The sequence below is a fragment of the Dreissena polymorpha genome, chromosome 3, assembly GCF_020536995.1.
Source record: "Dreissena polymorpha isolate Duluth1 chromosome 3, UMN_Dpol_1.0, whole genome shotgun sequence".
Lineage (NCBI taxonomy): Eukaryota > Metazoa > Mollusca > Bivalvia > Myida > Dreissenidae > Dreissena > Dreissena polymorpha.
Genome location: NC_068357.1, coordinates 130257021 through 130275890, shown reverse-complemented (window position 1 = coordinate 130275890; position 18870 = coordinate 130257021). Strand labels below are relative to the sequence as shown.

The 18870-nt window shown below is 35.3% G+C and overlaps 1 protein-coding gene across 27 annotated transcripts in view; it reads left to right on the top strand.

The window, feature by feature from the left end:
• The window catches only part of LOC127871437 (breakpoint cluster region protein-like), a 232114-nt gene that overhangs the window by 27740 nt on the left and 185504 nt on the right, over window positions 1-18870 (top strand). For 17 of the 27 annotated variants that reach the window (XM_052414367.1, XM_052414366.1, XM_052414365.1 and 14 more), the window contains exons 2-6: window positions 7089-7210; window positions 8018-8173; window positions 9886-10071; window positions 11301-11405; window positions 17567-17614. In XM_052414367.1, coding sequence (XP_052270327.1) covers window positions 7089-7210; window positions 8018-8173; window positions 9886-10071; window positions 11301-11405; window positions 17567-17614 — 617 coding nt within the window. Of the gene's footprint in view, window positions 1-7088; window positions 7211-8017; window positions 8174-8241; window positions 8264-8333; window positions 8354-8460; window positions 8489-8541; window positions 8579-8646; window positions 8669-8689; window positions 8712-9885; window positions 10072-11300; window positions 11406-17566; window positions 17615-18870 lie in introns of those variants that run through there. The other 10 variants (XM_052414370.1, XM_052414371.1, XM_052414369.1 and 7 more) reach the window with 7 other exon arrangements.

Below are 18870 nucleotides of genomic sequence, written 5' to 3'. Positions count from 1 at the left end.
AAAATACAATATATGCGGAAAGTTTGGTCCCTGATTAGCCAGCATCGGTGGCACAAGCTAGTCTGGGATGATTCTGTACGCACATGTCAGAAATAAACCCTTTTATCCCAGAGCAAGTCTCATACATTATACATTTCTGGTTGACCTGTTTGGATTTGATTTATCAATATTTCCATATTTAATTTTAGGAATTATCAAATCTGTTTACCATAAATACACGAATATAATACGCACTTTTTTACTTGCCGAATTTATCTTCAAGTAGGGGGTGTGTATTATATATGAATGTTGAGCAGGAGCAGAACAAAAATTTTCCTGTGAATATGTTCAACTTAATCGTTTTTATTCGCTGTGTGTCAGCCATTTTGAATTACACCATTATGTCAAAGGGAGGCAACTGTGCTTACGGTAATTATCATGGCTACACCGTGTATTACCATACATGCGAAATAAATCAACCATCAGTATTATAAATATATAAAAATAATACTTATTATTTTATTATTTTAATTATTATAGTTCTGAAACTTGGAAAATGGAATGAGTGCGAAATTGTTTCGGACAGAGTAAAGTTCCATGCATGAAAGCGTGTGTGTCAAAACAGACCATGTGCCGTAACTTAAATATAGATGTGCAACTCGGTACATGTAGTATTTTTAAATGAAAAATGTGGGGGGACATTTGAATATGCCCTATGGGTATAATATTTCCCTTGATTTCAGATGTGTTGCTATAATAATTTTAAATTTATATTATGAAATTATTCAACTAGTCACTAAAAAAATGTAATTTGCAAATTTGATGATTTAAAAAAAAAGGGTATTTGCATTTTTGTCAAATATTTTGTATTTGAGATAGCAACACATTAGTAAAGGGACTTGTTTACTGATAATTGTACTCTAAAAAAGTCATGAAATGAATTTACTAAAAAACTGTAGTATTTTGAGTAAGTAAGGATAATTATAAAAACGTTGAAAAGATAAAATAGTGTGCCTGCCCTGTGGTACGAACCTGGGACCACTAGAAGCCAAGGCACTACAAATGCATTACTAAAGCAATTTTTTTACTTTGAATGGCAGTTTAAATGCTGTTATCAGTAAGAGATGTTTTTTTTGTATTTGTTAAATAAACAGCGATACAAAGGTGTTATGTTCCGTCTGATTTGAAAAAAAAACAATTATATATTTTTAGTATTGATCTTTATAGACAGGAGTATTATTTAGCTTATTAAAAATATAATGCATACATTCTTTTTTGAATATATGACAAACTGTGTTTTTAAATTGTCATTTTTCCAAATTAAGAACAAGTTTTTTTTATAAATAACAATCTTTTTTGAATAAATGACAAACTGTGTTTTTAAATTGTCATTTTTCCCAATTACCAGTAAGAGCATTAAAATGCATATGAGGATATCCATGTGCCAAACTTTTCAAGTTGAACTCAATTGTTGAGATCATTAATTCAGTGTAACATTTATAATTCCTTTTTATTATGGGTAAATTAATTTAATTTTTGTGTTTAAAGAGGAAAATTAATGGTTCTTGAAAATTGGATTTGGTATAAAATTCAACAACACAATTTAGTGTTACTAATAATAAGTATGTGTTTATCAACCACTCAGAGCATTCATGTACAGAAGTTAAATCAAGTTTGGTTTATAAGATTGCTTATAAAACTTTGTTTTGAAATGATTGTGAAAGCTTGGGTATTGACACACATTGGTATGAAAGTACAAATGGAAAATTTTGTAGTTCAATTGCTGTAGATGACTGTAATGTGGGCTTATAATAAACTAAAGAATCAATATCTTGTTTCTTACAGTGTACTTGATTTAAGCTACATTCAGCAATTTAGCAATATTATTTGTGTAAAAGGCTCAAGTCTGCAACTATTTAAAAAAGGAAAACTTTGCAAACGTGGTTTCTAACATTCGCAATATTTATTACTGGTAGTAATTTCAAAGCAAGCGTTTTTTTACCATTACAAAGTCAGTGGTCATTATTTTAAGTTCATTCTTGTACTTTAAAACTAACATAAATTTAAGCGAGTTTTAATGAGATCTACTTGATACAAGTTGGGTTCAATTTTCTTGTTAATAGTTTCAGAGTGTTTTCATAAGATAAATGTAAACCTTCAAAGTGTCAAATATGATACTTAAAACAGGTATGAGATATTTCTGGTGTAAATCCAGCCCATACTGATTATAGTTTGACAACATGTAAAATTTCATCACCATTTTGAGTCTTTACCTTATAGGTATAATTAGTAGCTCCATTAATAGACTTTTAACTTGTACATGCACAATTGTCCATGATTAAACAAAATATACATAGTCCTTATTTATTGCAGATACGGACTGTTTCTTCTTACCCAAGGGTCTACTGTTCGTACGGGGTTAACCCCAAACAACATATTTCTTACACATCAATGATGCTTCCTACAAAGATTGCACACTAACACTGACCTTGTTGTTAGCTCTACATCGACCCTATTTTGGGCTTCGAATAATTCTGAAGGTCCAAATTCTTGGTTGTTCCAAAATGACTCTTACTCTTTTCACTACTGCTTTTTACAAAGCTTTAACAATTGCATGTGTTTCAAAGAATACTATGGAACGGTATTTAGGTAAAAATTACATAATTCGTGGTGAATACTTACATTCTGCCTGATGTTTATTCTAATATGCTTCATGGCAATTTCAACATACTTGTTGTATTTTCGGTTATACTTCATGATTGTTGCAACATGCTTGGTGACTATCAAATGTTTGTGTGTTCACTATTCCTGAAACCAGTCATAATCGTCATTAACAACGGCAGTTATCAACAGGCAGTAAGCAGAATGCAACTAAGCAGAATGCAAGTTATCAAATTATGACAGCAGGTGGCGCACGTTTATTTTCCGTATGTTGAATATATTACTTTTCGGAAAAAAGAGAAAACATCCGAATCTTTTTTACTACTATACTGAATAAGCTGAATTAGTTCCCTTTGTTTTATAATAACCATTAAACTAAATACGTGCAGTATTGCCATTAAGACCAGTAGGCCTACACAAGAAATTGACTGCCTTAAATGTTTGTGATATTTGTATGTTGCAGTTGGTTGCTCTAGGTTACCAGAAAAATTCCCACGCACGGATTTCAACCGTCATTGTTAACAATCAATAAAGTGCACAAGTACTTGACTTGGCGCGTTTTTTTAAAGGTGTATGTCCAGCGCGTGTGCCGGGAAAACAGGGCTTAATGAATTATTTTTGTTTAGCTCTATAATATTTAAATCAAATATGTATGAAAAAATGTCGGTGAACATTAATCCGGTGTTAATTTTTGACAATATTGAGGCGTTCATTAATTATGGATCTAAAACGGAGCATTAATCCGCATATAAAAAAACACCGGGCGTATTGCATATTAGTTCGGAGACATGAAATTATTTCGAAAGAAAGCAATAATTCTATGTGAGCAAGCTCTTATTTCTCGTATATATTTGACACTTATGAATCTTGGCAAAACCTAGTGTTGTATTTTGCTTAATCTTAATTAAGTCATTCATCTATGTACTTTAAGCAGCATAGCATGACTTCCAAATGACCAACAGCTCTTTCATGTGTGAAAGAGATTGACACGAAATACCTACCCATCTATAATAAAGTGTATATGTGCACTTCAATATTATAATTTTATAGCATTTTATGTGGTGTAATATAAGTGTACTCTAGTAAATTTGAAATTATGCAATGGATTTCCTCTCACCATGCTTGCAGAGTTCCAGATAACTTTTTCAGCAAAATCTTGATTTACATTCTAATAAAAAATCCAGCCTTAAAGTGTATTATTAATTCCTTTTTACCGGTCAGTATACTTTTTTGCACATCAGCATTTAGGTTAATATTCTAAGAAGAGCTCATGACAATTGCCGGGTTACAGCAGACTGTTTGTGAAAAAAGACCAGATAATGGAAAACGTTTGGCTTTTTGTCTGTTTTAAAGATGGTCTGTAATTCATAATAACGTTAAAGCGCTGTTGATTTCATAATTTAAATGACGGCCTAGACGAGTGAGAACTCATTGATTAAAATGTTTACATTATATGCATTGATATTGAGTTTTACGCATGATCACACATTTTGAACTCTTATTTTATTTTTTCAATGTGTACCCGTACGCACAGGATGTAAGTCTACTTTTTTTTACAACTTTAAGCGTCTTATCTGGAGCTCTGCATACATGTATTAGTAGAATATATTAAAATAGATCCATATAGTTTCTTTGCTTATTGAAGGTAAATACACTGTACACAAATTATGGTCAGTCATTAACAAAAAAAATTTTAAGGTTTAGGTTCAGTAGCAAATATCACACAAAGGAGCGCAACTTCTGATATAACATTAAATTTCTGTTATACGCCGTAAATTTTCGTAGTCGTCCGTAGCATTTCGGAACGACTGTCAATTGACATCATTGTATCATGCATGATTGTATGTTGCTTTGTGCTTGGGTGAAACTCACATCTTGCCATCGCGTCAATTTATTCAACGCATCAATGTATGATTCCATTATGCACTGCGCCTATTGCACAAGTCTCTCTGCACAGACCAACATACACATACCCAGCATGCAATTTACGAACAAGAATGTTGCATCTGTACACATAAATGATACTATTAAGCAGCATGTAACTAGACATTGGTCATCAGGCAAGATGTAAGTGTCATCAAGCATGAAAAGGTGTCTACATACAAATTGAAAGTACCATCAAGAATCATGACACAGTCATAAAGAAGGATGTAATTTTTACCTAAATACCGTTCCATAGAATACTATGAACACACCCATATCACCTGACCTCATTGTGACCCGCACATTTACCTTGTGTTTGGCTATCACTTAACCCATTTATGCCCAGTGGACTCTTCCCATCCTTCTAAATTGGATCAATTTATTTCCAAAAGTAGGGGTGTCTGGTATATTTATTTCTATATTTAGAATATTTCTTACAGAAATTTCTTTAAGCAAACAGCGCAGACCCAGATGAGACGCCACATTATGCGGCGTCACATCTGGGTCTACGCTGTTTGCAATGTCCTTTTTTCAGGACGCTAGGCATGAATTGGTTAATCAGAATGTCAAAACTGTTGGTTTACCAGAATTTACCAATCCCTTAATATCAATTAGACTTACTGTTGGTTGACCTGGTTTGACTTTATTTTTCGGCGTAAGCTGTATTAAGCCAGCTTTTCACCCTGACTTGACCTTTGTAAGTGTCCAATAATACTCAAATAAAATTTCCCGCGGCTAGGTACGAATGAATACACTTCATTTATTCCATTGGCTGATTTGAGTATAACACCATAACATTGGAAACATATCCGCGTCTTTGTAACACTGTTTTACTGTATGAAACAATTTTATCTCTAATGAAAAGGCTCAATAGATAGAACAGTTTTACAATCAATTTTCGACATAAATACAGTTTGTGCGTTCACCTTTTATTTTCAGAGAATTACCAGCGCAAAAGCGTTTATACTAGTAGCTATGTTGTCATATTTAGTACTTACTTGCATTGCATTTCAACCCGCGAGGTTTCGGGTCAACTCGCGGCCATTTGTGAAAGTCAGAGTTTATATACAGTTCATCACCGGAGTTCGCAGAAGGGGTTGCGATCATTGTGTTACACCGGTCTTACTGACAATAACGTACTGACTGTAATGCATTGCATTCCAATCCGCAAGGTATCAAGGTCAGTTTGCGGTCAGTTGCAGAAATCTTTATATAAACGCCGTCTCGTAAACTTTGTGCACTTGAAGTCTGTTTTGATCAGAAAGATACTAAATAAAGATATTCGGCGATATTATTGTGGTATGTCAATCATCGATTTTTAATATGGTTTCAACATTTGCATGATAAGGACCAATTTTGATAAAAATAATTAGAAATATTTATCCATTTAGACCAGTTTATTAAGCATGAGCACAATAATTCACTATACTATAATTATGCAATTAAATAAGATTCGAGTATTGCCGGCTGACCTATATGCAATCGTTTATTTTCATGTTTCTTGTGTTTTTCTATTCTGTAAATATAGATATCTGAGTAATAATATCACATGAAGCAAAATAAGCCAAGAAATCTGGCGCAACACCCCGTAATTGATTTGCTTATGATGTAGCTAAGAACTGCGCAGAAAAAAGGCATCCGCTACTTTTTATCTCATAGAGATAACTTTTGATCGTTCATAAACATCGACCACAATCAACGCTGTATATCTTTTTAAAAGATGTTTCTTGTTTAACATGACATTGTTCTTCCTTTGGACATATTCAAATGAGCCAATCCATGATTCATTCAGAACATATTCAGACATATTCATATGAGCCAATCAATCAGAACATATTCAGCAATATTCATTTGAGCCAATCAATCAGAACTTATTCAGACTTACTCATATGAGCCAATCAATCAGAACATATTCAGACATATTCAAATGAACCAATCAATCAAAACATATTCAGATCTATTTACATGAGCCAATCAATCAAAACATAATCAGACTTATTCAAATGAGCCAATCAATCAGAACATATTCAGACATATTCAACTGAGCCAATCAATCAGAACATATTCAGACATATTCAACTGAGCCAATCACTTAGACATATTCAGACATATTCAACTGAGCCAATCAATCAGAACATATTCAGACATATTCAACTGAGCCAATCAATCAGAACATATTCAGACATATTCAAATGGGCAAATCAATCAATACTTACAAGGCTTCCTTAGGCTCGGGGCATCTGCGATTAATGAACACAGCATCTTATTTCTGCTGTAATCATGTCCATTAATATGATGTCACATAGACTAAAATTTTCAATAAATATTATATTGACAAACTTAATTTTGTCTCACTTATACCTTTTTACAGTGTTTCACAGTGTTGTCCATGGCAACCATATGGCCCATTGAAAGCTTGTATATTCAAAAGACCACTGCGTGTTACAGAACCCACTTTGCAGATTAAAAAACTGTTTATATTAACAATAACAAATAAAATATAACTCATATATGCAATATTTCAGCCTGCGTGACTGTGGACGGAGACCATGTGTTCCTGCATCGCAGTAACAGCGTTGATGGCTACTTGGACTCCCCTATTTGTGAGGAGCCTAGGTCTGAAAGCTACTTCAGCATGGACGACAATGTAAGTAGACACCCACCACTTTATGATGCTCTGTGAAGAGTTCATAGAGGGTTGAATGTGAAATTGTTGTATGACCTTTCTCATGTGAAAGTAGATCTGGCGATATATTTCACCACTGTAGCTACATACCAGCAGGTCCAGTCTGGTCAGGATCTTCACTTTGTTCATTAGTGTCTCACAAGGTTTTGTGGCCTCAGAAGGGGACAGGGTACCTTGGACAAGACTGCCCAGAGGTGGAAGCTGGTCTGGAGCTTCACTTGCCGCATATGGCAGAAGACCCATTTTTGCATGGCAGGGCTCGTATCTTTTTCAAATGTTTGGCAGATTATTTGTTTCACAACCAGGCATTGGGATATAGAGAAATTTAATTTTGATTTAATAATTAATCAATTTATCAGATAGTTTTCATGGTTTTAAAGTTTACTTTGAATGATAGTATTCAATTAAATATCAATATGTAAAGTCACTGACTAAAACTTATTTTTAATACCAACCTTTTTTGCAGAATTATCTAGAAAATGTAGGTGAAAGTTTGAACCGAAAAACTCAATATTTCTATATTAAAAAAAAATCTAAATAAATAATTTGGGTTTTATAAGAAACCATTGCAACAAACAATTTAATTTTCTGTTCGTGAAGATCACTGGTAGAAAATGAACAAATTGTTTATTGTTTCAGATGAATGATCATAAATTCAGACAGCTGAATTAAAAAGAAGAAACTGTGACTGTTATAAGGTTATGACAGTATTTCCTTCTAAACTTCAATTGAGTACATTCAAAAGCCCTCTCAATTCTCATTTTTCAGGTTGACAAAGGTGAGCAAGATGAGTTAGAGGAGACATTGAAGCCTGATACAGGTCTGCAGTACGGCTCAGCTCAACTTAGGATGCGGCACCTGGTGGTGAAGGGAATCCTGGAGAGTGAGAAGTCATACCTGCATGTCATAGATCAGCTGGTCAAGGTGAGTGAGAGGTCATACCTGCATGTCATAGACCAGCTGGTCAATGTGAGTGAGAAGTCATGCCTGCATGTCATAGATCAGCTGGTCAAGGTGAGTGAGAAGTCATACCTGCATGTCATAGACCAGCTGGTCAATGTGAGTGAGAAGTCATGCATGCATGTCATAGATCAGCTGGTCAAGGTGAGTGAGAAGTCATACCTGCATGTCATAGATCAGCTGGTCAATGTGAGTGAGAAGTCATACCTGCATGTTGTAGATCAGCTGGTCAAGGTGAGTGAGATGTCATACCTGCATGTCATAGATCAGCTGGTCAAGGTGAGTGAGAAGTCATACCTGCATGTCATAGACCAGCTGGTCAAGGTGAGTGAGAAGTCATACCTGCATGTCATAGATCAGCTGGTCAAGGTGAGTGAGAAGTCATACCTGCATGTCATAGACCAGCTGGTCAATGTGAGTGAGAAGTCATGCCTGCATGTCATAGATCAGCTGGTCAAGGTGAGTGAGAAGTCACCTGCATGTCATAGATCAGCTGGTCAAGGTGAGTGAGAAGTCACCTGCATGTCATAGACCAGCTGGTCAAGGTGAGTGAGATGTCATACCTGCATGTCATAGATCAGCTGGTCAAGTTGAGTGAGAAGTCATACCTGCATGTCATAGACCAATTGGTCAAGGTGAGTGAGAAGTCATACCTGCATGTCATAGACCAGCTGGTCAAGGTGAGTGAGAAGTCATACCTGCATGTCATAGACCAGCTGGTCAAGGTGAATGAGAAGTCACACCTGCATGTCATAGACCAGCTGGCAAAGGTGAGTGAGATGTCATACCTGCATGTCATAGACCAGCTGGTCAAGGTGAGTGAGATGTCATAGACCAGCTTGTTAAGGTGAGTGAGATGTCCTACCTGCATGTCAGGTTTAGTTATGGTCACATGCTTGCAAACAACAAAGAATTTTAATTTTGCAATAAAATTATTTAAAATGTTATAGATAAAAATATGTCAAATGATGTAATAACCCGAAAACAAGACAAAGTATGTGATTTTTAGCTCTGCTGTTTTAGGAGAAAACCCGAGGTATTGTCATAGCCGTGTCGTGTGTCGTCCGCCGTCCGCGTCGTGCTAAAACCTTAACATTTTGTCAAGGTTTTGAACATTGGCTATAAAATCAAAGTGCTTCCACCGACAACTTTGAAACTTCATATATAGCTGCACCTTGATGAGTTCTACACGCCTCACCCATATTTCGGTCATTAGGTCAAAGGTCAAGGTCACTGTGACCTCTAAAAAAATAAAAAATAAAAATTAATTCTGACAAGCTTTCATTTATTTAAAAAAGCACCCGCAGCCGAGCGTTGGCACACATTATGCGATGCTCTTGTTAAATATTTTTACTGATGCTAAAAATGAGTTAAATACATTCATAACTTTAAAGTTGTGATGTTGTGGATCCCAAAAAAGTTTGCCTATTAATTCATTTTTAATGTATTTTAATTTAATCAATATTTCACAAAATGCCAACACATTTCTTGTTTATAGTGGATGGAAAACAAGAGCGTTTTATCTAAATGATAATGAACAACATTTCTTTGTCTTGCCCATTTCAAATTTCATTGACAAAATGTTAGTTAGCCAAATCATGTTTGACTTGATTTATCTTTTTTGGAGGAAACGTCTCAAAAGCATTGTCATGTCAATAATAAAATCTTTTTTTCAGGCAAAAATGTTTTTGCAAAGCTTGTCAATCAAACCTAGTCACCTCATTGCTCCTGAGGATGTCACCACAATATTTTACAAGATGGATGAGTTCTACACGATCCACAAGACCTTCGTGAGTGAACTGGAGGCCAAGGTCAAGAACTGGTCAGATGACCAGCAGATAGCTGAGGCTGTCAAAAAGTTGGTGGGTAACTTAGTTGTCATGGCAATTGATCAAGGCTATTCTCTGAATGTTAGGTGTACTCATGTGAATAATGAGTAAACATGTTTGCTTTCTCTGCTCTTAAATTAACACAGGTATTGTTAATAATTTATGAGTTTTTTTTATAAATGTGATTAAATACCTTGATTTTGTTGTTATGTCCTTAAGCAAGGTAAACATTTTGGAAAGCAGATTGAAGAACTGGTTTTTGTTAGGTTCATAGCTTAGAGCATACTAGCATTTTTTAAGACTGTAAGTTTCATACTGTTGACAACTTAACTAATTTCTTAATGTATTAATGTGATATTGTGTTACACATATCTCAAGGGAAAATACCATCACCTCTATGTATTTTTAATAGTTTTTTTCATTTTCAAAAGGTTGTTTTGAGATATTAGTTGTTTATTTTGAAATAAACTGAATATTTTTTTTCTCTTATTAAATAAAAACGGTTGAGATACATTTTATGGTAGTTTTTAAAAGTATTATTATCCAAATAGAGCCATTTTTTCCTGTGTTGAGCTGTGGATTTAACAATCTTGCGTTGACAGTAGGCTTTCTCTGTTATCTGATTACACATGCTTTTGAGCAACATTGTACATGTGTACTTAGTAATCTCTGTTCCCTACCTAAACATGTCTGGACACACAGATAACATGGCAACTTAAAAAAAGATTAACATGTTCTGCATATTTCAATTTTGCAGATCATAGATGGAATGTATAGTTTGTTTATCCAAGTTGACACAATTGGTTAATTAAAATTTCAGGTGGTGTGTGACAAATGTTCAAAATTAAAGGTGGTATAGAAATTTAGTTTGTTTTTTGTGACTACTTGATTCCTAGCCCGGCCACATAACTTTTTTGTCATGAAATCCTTTCGATGGCCATAACACAATTTCCTGTTATTTCAGGTGTTATTTATCCATGATTTTCTGCTATTTGAGCTTATGTGCTTTCAGGTTTTTCTGCTAATTCAGTATTTCACATTATTTTCTGCTATTAATTGTAGGTGGCATATTTCAAATTATTTCCTGCCTTTTCTGATCGTATATTTAACACGATTTTTAATTAGGTCAGATTCCTTGCTATAAAATATTTCTTATTCTTCATAAGGTGTATTGTAAATAATTTCCTATTGTTTAATGTGTCTTTTTCATTATTTGCCACTATTTCAGATGGTATATTTCGTGTGACTTTCTTCGTTTTCAGGTGGTGTATTTTAAGGGCTATGAGGAGTATGTTCACAACTATCAGAAGGCCTTGGAGACAATACGCAAATACCAGAGGAATGAGGAAGCCAGGACCCTACTCGAGGTAGGGTGTTGTGTAAATGCTGTCTATGGGCTTAGAGTTAGGGGTCATTTTTTAAGGGAAAGGCAGTTTGGTTAACATTGTGTTAGAATCAAACAAAAGAACCTGCGATAATTGTGACCAGGACTGTGAAAACAGTTCCAGCCATTCGATAATAAGACCCTCACAAATTCGACCCATTCAACATAAATTTATATGAATATATAGCAATAAAAAAATCGGTTCTTCTAGGAGAGCTAGAGCCAAATGGAAATTTAAGCCTAGGGTGTTAAGCCATCGAGACTGTAACTCATAATTGAGTAATGTTTTAATTGTTATGCCCCCCTTCGAAGAAGAGGGGGTATTTTTTTTGCACATGTCGGTCGGTCCGTCGGTCGGTCCGTCGGTCGGTCGGTCGGTCCGTCCACCAGTTGTAATATAAGTCACTTTTTTTATGAATAATTTGTACAAGTACATGTATTTTAAGAACAACATGAACAAATTTTGATATTCCTTTTAAAAACTACTTATAGAACAAAAACATATGCATAGTGACAAACCTAAGCAACCAATCAGAAGGACTGATAATATGAGAAACATTGTACATGATACACATTACTATGGGGAACTAAATCCAACCAGTTTTTAGCTAACCTAAGCACAACGTGCTCATGGTGAGCTTTTGGGATCACCTTTTGTCCGTTTTCCTTTGTGCGTCCGTCGTGCGTCGTCAACATTTTGCCTTGTGAACACTCTAGAGGCCACATTTCTTGTCGGATCTTCATGAAACTTGGTCAGAATATTTGTCCCAATGATACCTTGATCAAGTTTGAAACTGGGTCATGCTGGGTAAAAAACTAGTTCACTAGGTCAAAAAAAAGAAAAACCTTGTGAACACTGTGGAAGTCACATTTGATGCCCAATCTTCAAGTTACTTTGTCAAAATGTTTGTATTAATGATATGTTGGTTGAGTTTGAAAATGGTTCCAGTCCATTGAAAAATATGGCCGCCAGGGGGCAGGGCATTATTCCTTATATGGCTATAGAGAAACCTCGTGAACACTCTAGAAGTCACAATTTTTGCCCAATCATCATGATGAGTTCGAAAATGGTTCAGAAAAACATGGCCGTCAGGGGCCGGGCAGTTTTTACTATATGTATATAGCGAAAACATGTGAACACTCTAGAAGTCACATTTTTGGTCCAATCTTCATGAAATTTGGTCAGAACATTTGTTTCCTGGATACAAGGGTTGAGTTCGAAAATGGTTTGGATCGGTAAAAAAACTTGATGATGGTGATGGTGCTGGTGATGGTGATACTTGTAATGGATTCAGAAACATTAACAACCCAAATATCTAAGAACAATTATTGCATTACTTCAATTAATTATTTCTATTACTTCAGATTGTTATCCCCACGTTTTTCGGAGAAAAAGTGGGGATATTGTATTGATGTGCGTCTGTCTGTCCTTTCGTCCGTCCTGGCCACCTGCTCCTCCTACACTATTAGCACTAAAACCTTGAAACTTACATACATGGTAGCTATGAGCATATGTGCAACGCTGACAGTGACGGAACTTTGGTCAAAAGAAATGGGGGTTGGGGTGGGGCCGGGTCAGAGATTTTCACTCATTTTTTTATGTTATTTTACATTAACTTCTTCATTTCTACACCGATTCACTTCAAATTGATACTGAACCTCTCTTATGACAATACGGTCAATCTCAGCTATGCATGGCCCCATTACCAACCCTAGGGCACCCTGCCCACATAGGCCACGCCCACCCCAAATTGCCTTTTACTATAATTTCTTCATTTCTACACTGATTCACTGCAAATTGATACTGAACCTCTCTTATGACAATACAGTTAATCTCAACTATGCATGGCCCCTTTACCAACCCTGGGGCGCCCCACCCACATAGGCCACGCCCACCCAAAATTGCCTTTTACTATAATTTCTTCATTTCTACACCGATTCACTTCAAATTGATACTGAACCTCTTTTATGACAATGCTGTCAATCTCAACTATGCATGGCCCCATTACCAACCCTGGGGCGCCCTGCCCACATAGGCCGCGACCACCCAAAATTGCCTTTTACTATAATTTCTTCATTCCTACACCGATTTACTTCAAATTGATACTGAACATCTCTTATGACAATACGATCAATCTCAACCGTCCTGGCCACCTGCTCCTCCTACACTATTAGCACTAAAACCTTGAAACTTACATACATGGTAGCTATGAGCATATGTGCGATGCTGACAGTGACGGAACTTTGGTCAAAAGAAATGGGGGTTGGGGTGGGGCCGGGTCAGAGATTTTCACTCATTTTTAATGTTATTTTACATTAACTTCTTCATTTCTGCACCGATTCGCTTCAAATTGATACTGAACCTCTCTTATGACAATACGGTCAATCTTAGCTATGCATGGCCCCATTACCAACCCTAGGGCACCCTGCCCACATAGGCCACGCCCACCCCGAATTGCCTTTTACTATAATTTCTTCATTTCTACACTGATTCACTGCAAATTGATACTGAACCTCTCTTATGACAATACAGTTAATCTCAACTATGCATGGCCCCATTACCAACCCTGGGGCGCCCCACCCACATAGGCCACGCCCACCCAAAATGGCCTTTTACTATAATTTCTTCATTTCTACACCGATTCACTTCAAATTGATACTGAACCTCTTTTATGACAATGCTGTCAATCTCAACTATGCATGGCCCCATTACCAACCCTGGGGCGCCCTGCCCACATGGGCCACGACCACCCAAAATTACCTTTTACTATAATTTCTTCATTTCTACACCGATTTACTTCAAATTGATACTGAACATCTCTTATGACAATACGGTCAATCGCAACTATGTAAGGCCCCATTACCAACACTGGGGCGCCCTGCCCATAATAAGCCACACCCACCCCAAATTGTCTTTTACTATTATTTCTTCATTTCTACACCGATTCACTTCTAATTGATACTGAGACAATATGGTCAATCTCAATGTTTGGCCCCATTATCAACCCTGGGGTGCCCTGCCCATAATAGGCCACACCCACTTAGGCCACGCCCACCCAAAATTGCCTTTTACTATAATTTCTTCATTTCTACACCAATTCACTTCAAATTGATACTGAACCTCTCTTATGACAATTCGGTCAATCTCAGCTATGCATGGCCCCATTACCAACCCTGGGGCGCCCCGCCCACATAGGCCATGACCACCCAAAATTGCCTTTTACTATAATTTCTTCATTTCTACACCGATTTACTTCAAATTGATACTGAACTTCTCTTATGACAATACGGTCAATCTCAACTATGCATGGACCCATTACCAACCATGGGGCACCCCTGAATCAAACATGCAGCGTGGGGATACGCGTCGGCCTTTGCAGCGCCATTTCTAGTTATATTTATTTTGCAGAAATTCAGCATAGTGGTAAAACTTATAAAACAACAATATTGTTACAAATGAATCTTATCTGACCTTTCATTAACTTTCTCTTCTCTATATAAAACTCATTTATACATGTGCTTTGATTGTTGCAGTACAATAGTGTTGATTGATGCATTATTGAATAGCCATGTGTGTAGCAGGCTGACTGTTCCCTGGATATTGGCCCCAATTAACTGGGTTTGCACATCAAAGACCCTTTTGTTGATGTCAGATGGACAACCCTGATAAGATAGACTGCTTATAGTATACAGTTTGCAGTCATTCAGTAGTGTGTGTGTGTGTGGGTGTGGGTGTGGGTGTGGGTGTGTGATTAACAAAGATTTGTGATTTTAACAGGTTTTATTGTTGTTTCAATTGGAATTATCATTGCAAGGTGAGTCTGAAAATTGTTCTGGTAGTTAAAAAATACTTTGTCCAAAATGTGAATGATTGGTTTATAAAAACAACAACAATAAATCACATTTTTAAGAAGCACATAAACTGATTGGTTAAATAGTTGTTTTGGTAGTTGTTTTTGCAAAAATAATGTATTTATGCTTTAGATTTTTTGTGCATTTAAATTCCAAATAGTTTGACAGTTGTTTGGATATGTCATCAAATTTCTTGTGTGTGTTTTTTTCTATATTCTAACTATGAGAAAGATTAAGTGTGAGATGTTTGGTACCTAAAAGAAGATCAATGTCGAATTTCTAGTAAATATTCTCATACTCATTTACTTCCTTAAAATATATAATACTTTAATATATGATAACAATTCAACATATTGTATTTAATCATGCAAAAACTATTATATGAACACTCAATCTATTGAAAAAAATGTTATTTTCTGCATCTAAAGCTGTTCTTGCAAAAACAAGTCATCCCATATAACATCCTTAGATGCATCCATGAGATGCTTATTTTACCCTTTCCCCCTCAGAGGCAAAGCAAGAATGGCTGTGTGCAAACAGCATAAAACCAGAACAACCTGTGAGTAACTCGTTCAGATTTTATGCTGTTTGCTGCTCATCAGTATCTAAGTGTTGGAAATGAAGCTTGAAAACTTGAATCTAGTAAGAAAAGTTTAAATTTATCTTTCTAAGGGACTTCAAACAGGTCAAAATACGTATCTAAGTGGTAAAGAGTTAATGATCTCAAAGTTTGACTACAATGTGTAAAGAAAATGAACTTCCATTTTCTTTTGCTGATTATGCTCATTATTAAATTACTGTCTTCGTATCACTTTTATCCAAAATAAACATTTGTTGCAATTGGAAGCAAAGGTCTATTGTAAAAAGCATAAACAAACACAAAAACCTCCTTATAACGCATATATTTATATATCGGCCAAAACAACATAACCTTTCTTTTCACCAAACAATGTTAACAACCTTTGCTTTACATGACTTCTACTCAGGTGAGCGACCCAGGGCCACCATGGCCCTCTTGTTTGTCAAAACATTGCCGATTTAAATGCAGTTTTTGTTGTTCTGTCCTAGAATAAATATTTTACTAAAGATTGAGGTGTAAAACATTTATTTAAACATCTTTTCACTTAAAAATCTGAAAGGGGTCTTTTCATGTTTTGATACATTGACAATATTTTTAAAAAATGTGTTTGAGATTTGCACCTTTTCGTTGTAGTAATGATATTTGCAAGGAAACAGTAGAACTGAACCACACTCGCAAATATTCAATATATGCATCTTGTGAAGATTTTAAAAAACCTGAAATTTATCAAGGGTTACAAACGCAAAAAGAAAAAATAATTTGGAGAGTCAAGATGTTATCGTTATATTTTGTAACATTACAAAGAGAAAATGCACAATTGAATATGTGAGCATGGATGGCCAAGTTGTTTAAGTGCTGACTTAAACTGCAAGTGTCAATGGTCTGAGACCAATTAAGGATGACTTTTTCTTTATTCATATTTCATACTTGTTTTTACTAGTGGTATTTAGTTCAAGTGTTTACATTTATCAATTAGAAACATTTATTAACAAACTTCAATACATGCCAAAATCTGTGAATAGGTCCCTTTAAGTTAGAGCTGATACTATTGCTACACAGTCATGCTCTACTGTCAATATTGGCATTGAAATCTAATGAATGATTTAAGCTAAATTTTCTAACCATTATCTTTAATTATAATGAAATAAGAAATGTGTGCACCTTTTTCCCAATAATGCCCAAAGAATTTACTTAGATTAAAACTGTCTTATGTAAAAAAAGATAATCACATGTAGTATAAATAGAATAACGTTGTGCTTGTTTTGCAAAAATTGTATTTGCTATTCCAGATACCTCAAAAATACATTTGAGAAAATCCAAGTGTCTTATGTTTAAAGGGGTTTTTGCCAAATCTTTAATCAACTACCAATTAAGAATTAGTGCAAGCAAGTTGCAAAGTTGTAAAAGTGAGGTGAAAAGGTGAATTTCAATATTCTGACAATATTAGGTATGAAAGAGTGTAAGGGTCTGTACAGACAGTTTAAGGGCTAGATTTCATTTGAGTTGATTTAAGTAAAACATATACATTGAATCTATAGCCAATTAAGTGTTTAATGCTTTATTTTGAAATGCATGAATCACATAGCATGTCTCATTTATACTTAATGTAGAAAAGTTCAAGATTTGAATTGCGAAATGCAAATTACCCGATTTTGGTCGTGACATATCTCACTTAATTTTGGACTGTACAACTATGTATTACACATTTACAGGCAACTTTTCAAAGTCAAAAAAGAACAGCTAGCGCTGCAAGCGTGTTTGTAAGTTGTTGTTGTTATTTTAAAGCAAAAGGGCACCTTGTACACTTGTAACTTTCAAACCATTGTCTTAGGAATGCACTATACAGCCAACGCGGAACAAAAGTATTTCGCGATCTGCGGCGGCAAGGCGAAACGAGTCGATGGTCAGTCGTTGAAGCCGAGTCAGTATGCGGCGGCAAGTCGCATTTCGCCGCGAAGCTTTGCATCTGTCCGCCGAGGCATGCCGCGATCCGCGATATGATGCCGAGTCGATGCGCATCATGAAATAAAAAATATTTTTAAAATTATTAGTTACATGTAGTTAACAAATTTTGAAAGAACAATTATAATAATAATTTAAATCATAATAAATTTATTGTGTGCGGATTGTATTAGCATATACATGTAAGCATAGTTAATGTGTCTGGCCAATTAAGTTTGTTTCCCGCCGTAGTGTATGTATTTGTCACATAAACAAGGTCACGTAATTATGTTTTCGCACATACAAGTGGTCAAGGCTCCAGCATATGGTGGATTTATAAATTATTGCATGGCGATTTTGCTATTATATATAAGCTGAGAAAATTAGCAGTTTGAAGCCACATCAATAATCAAGACAGTGAAGACATATTTGTTGTTTTGTTAATTATTAGCTTATTATAACTATTGTTTGAATATGCGTATATAAACACGTTTTATTTTGTTCATATTATACAGTTAATATCGCTACTAATTACCCGATTATCCCGTATATTCCAGTTTTAAAGCAAATGCTGGTAAATATTCACCATACATAAACATTCTCCATATTTCCTTAAGTATCAAAAACATTTTGGCATTTGTTACTATTTAAAGAGATGATGAAATAACATCTAATCGGGGCGTTTTTTTTCCCAATAAACACATGATTTACGCCTGACGTGATGTTCATTTATTTATACAACACAAAATACACCCACACTTTCCAAACGACGTTCTACATGTCTGCATAATTTTCGCGCGCTTTTTATGAAACAAAGGATATTTTAGCACTGTTTATTTGACGCTAGAATTTGCCAAAGGTCACGTTAGCATTAAAATTCGGAAGTGCGTTTTGGATTACACATTTAATAATGATAATTTGATAATCAAACGAAACATTAACAGTTGCGCGTAATTAATTCAACGATAATTTGTTAAAGCGCATTACGTGCCATTTCGCTTATTAAAACGCGAAAATAATGATTATAAAACCAGTGTAAATCTTGGTTTCTTTGCTACACATACATGTATGTACA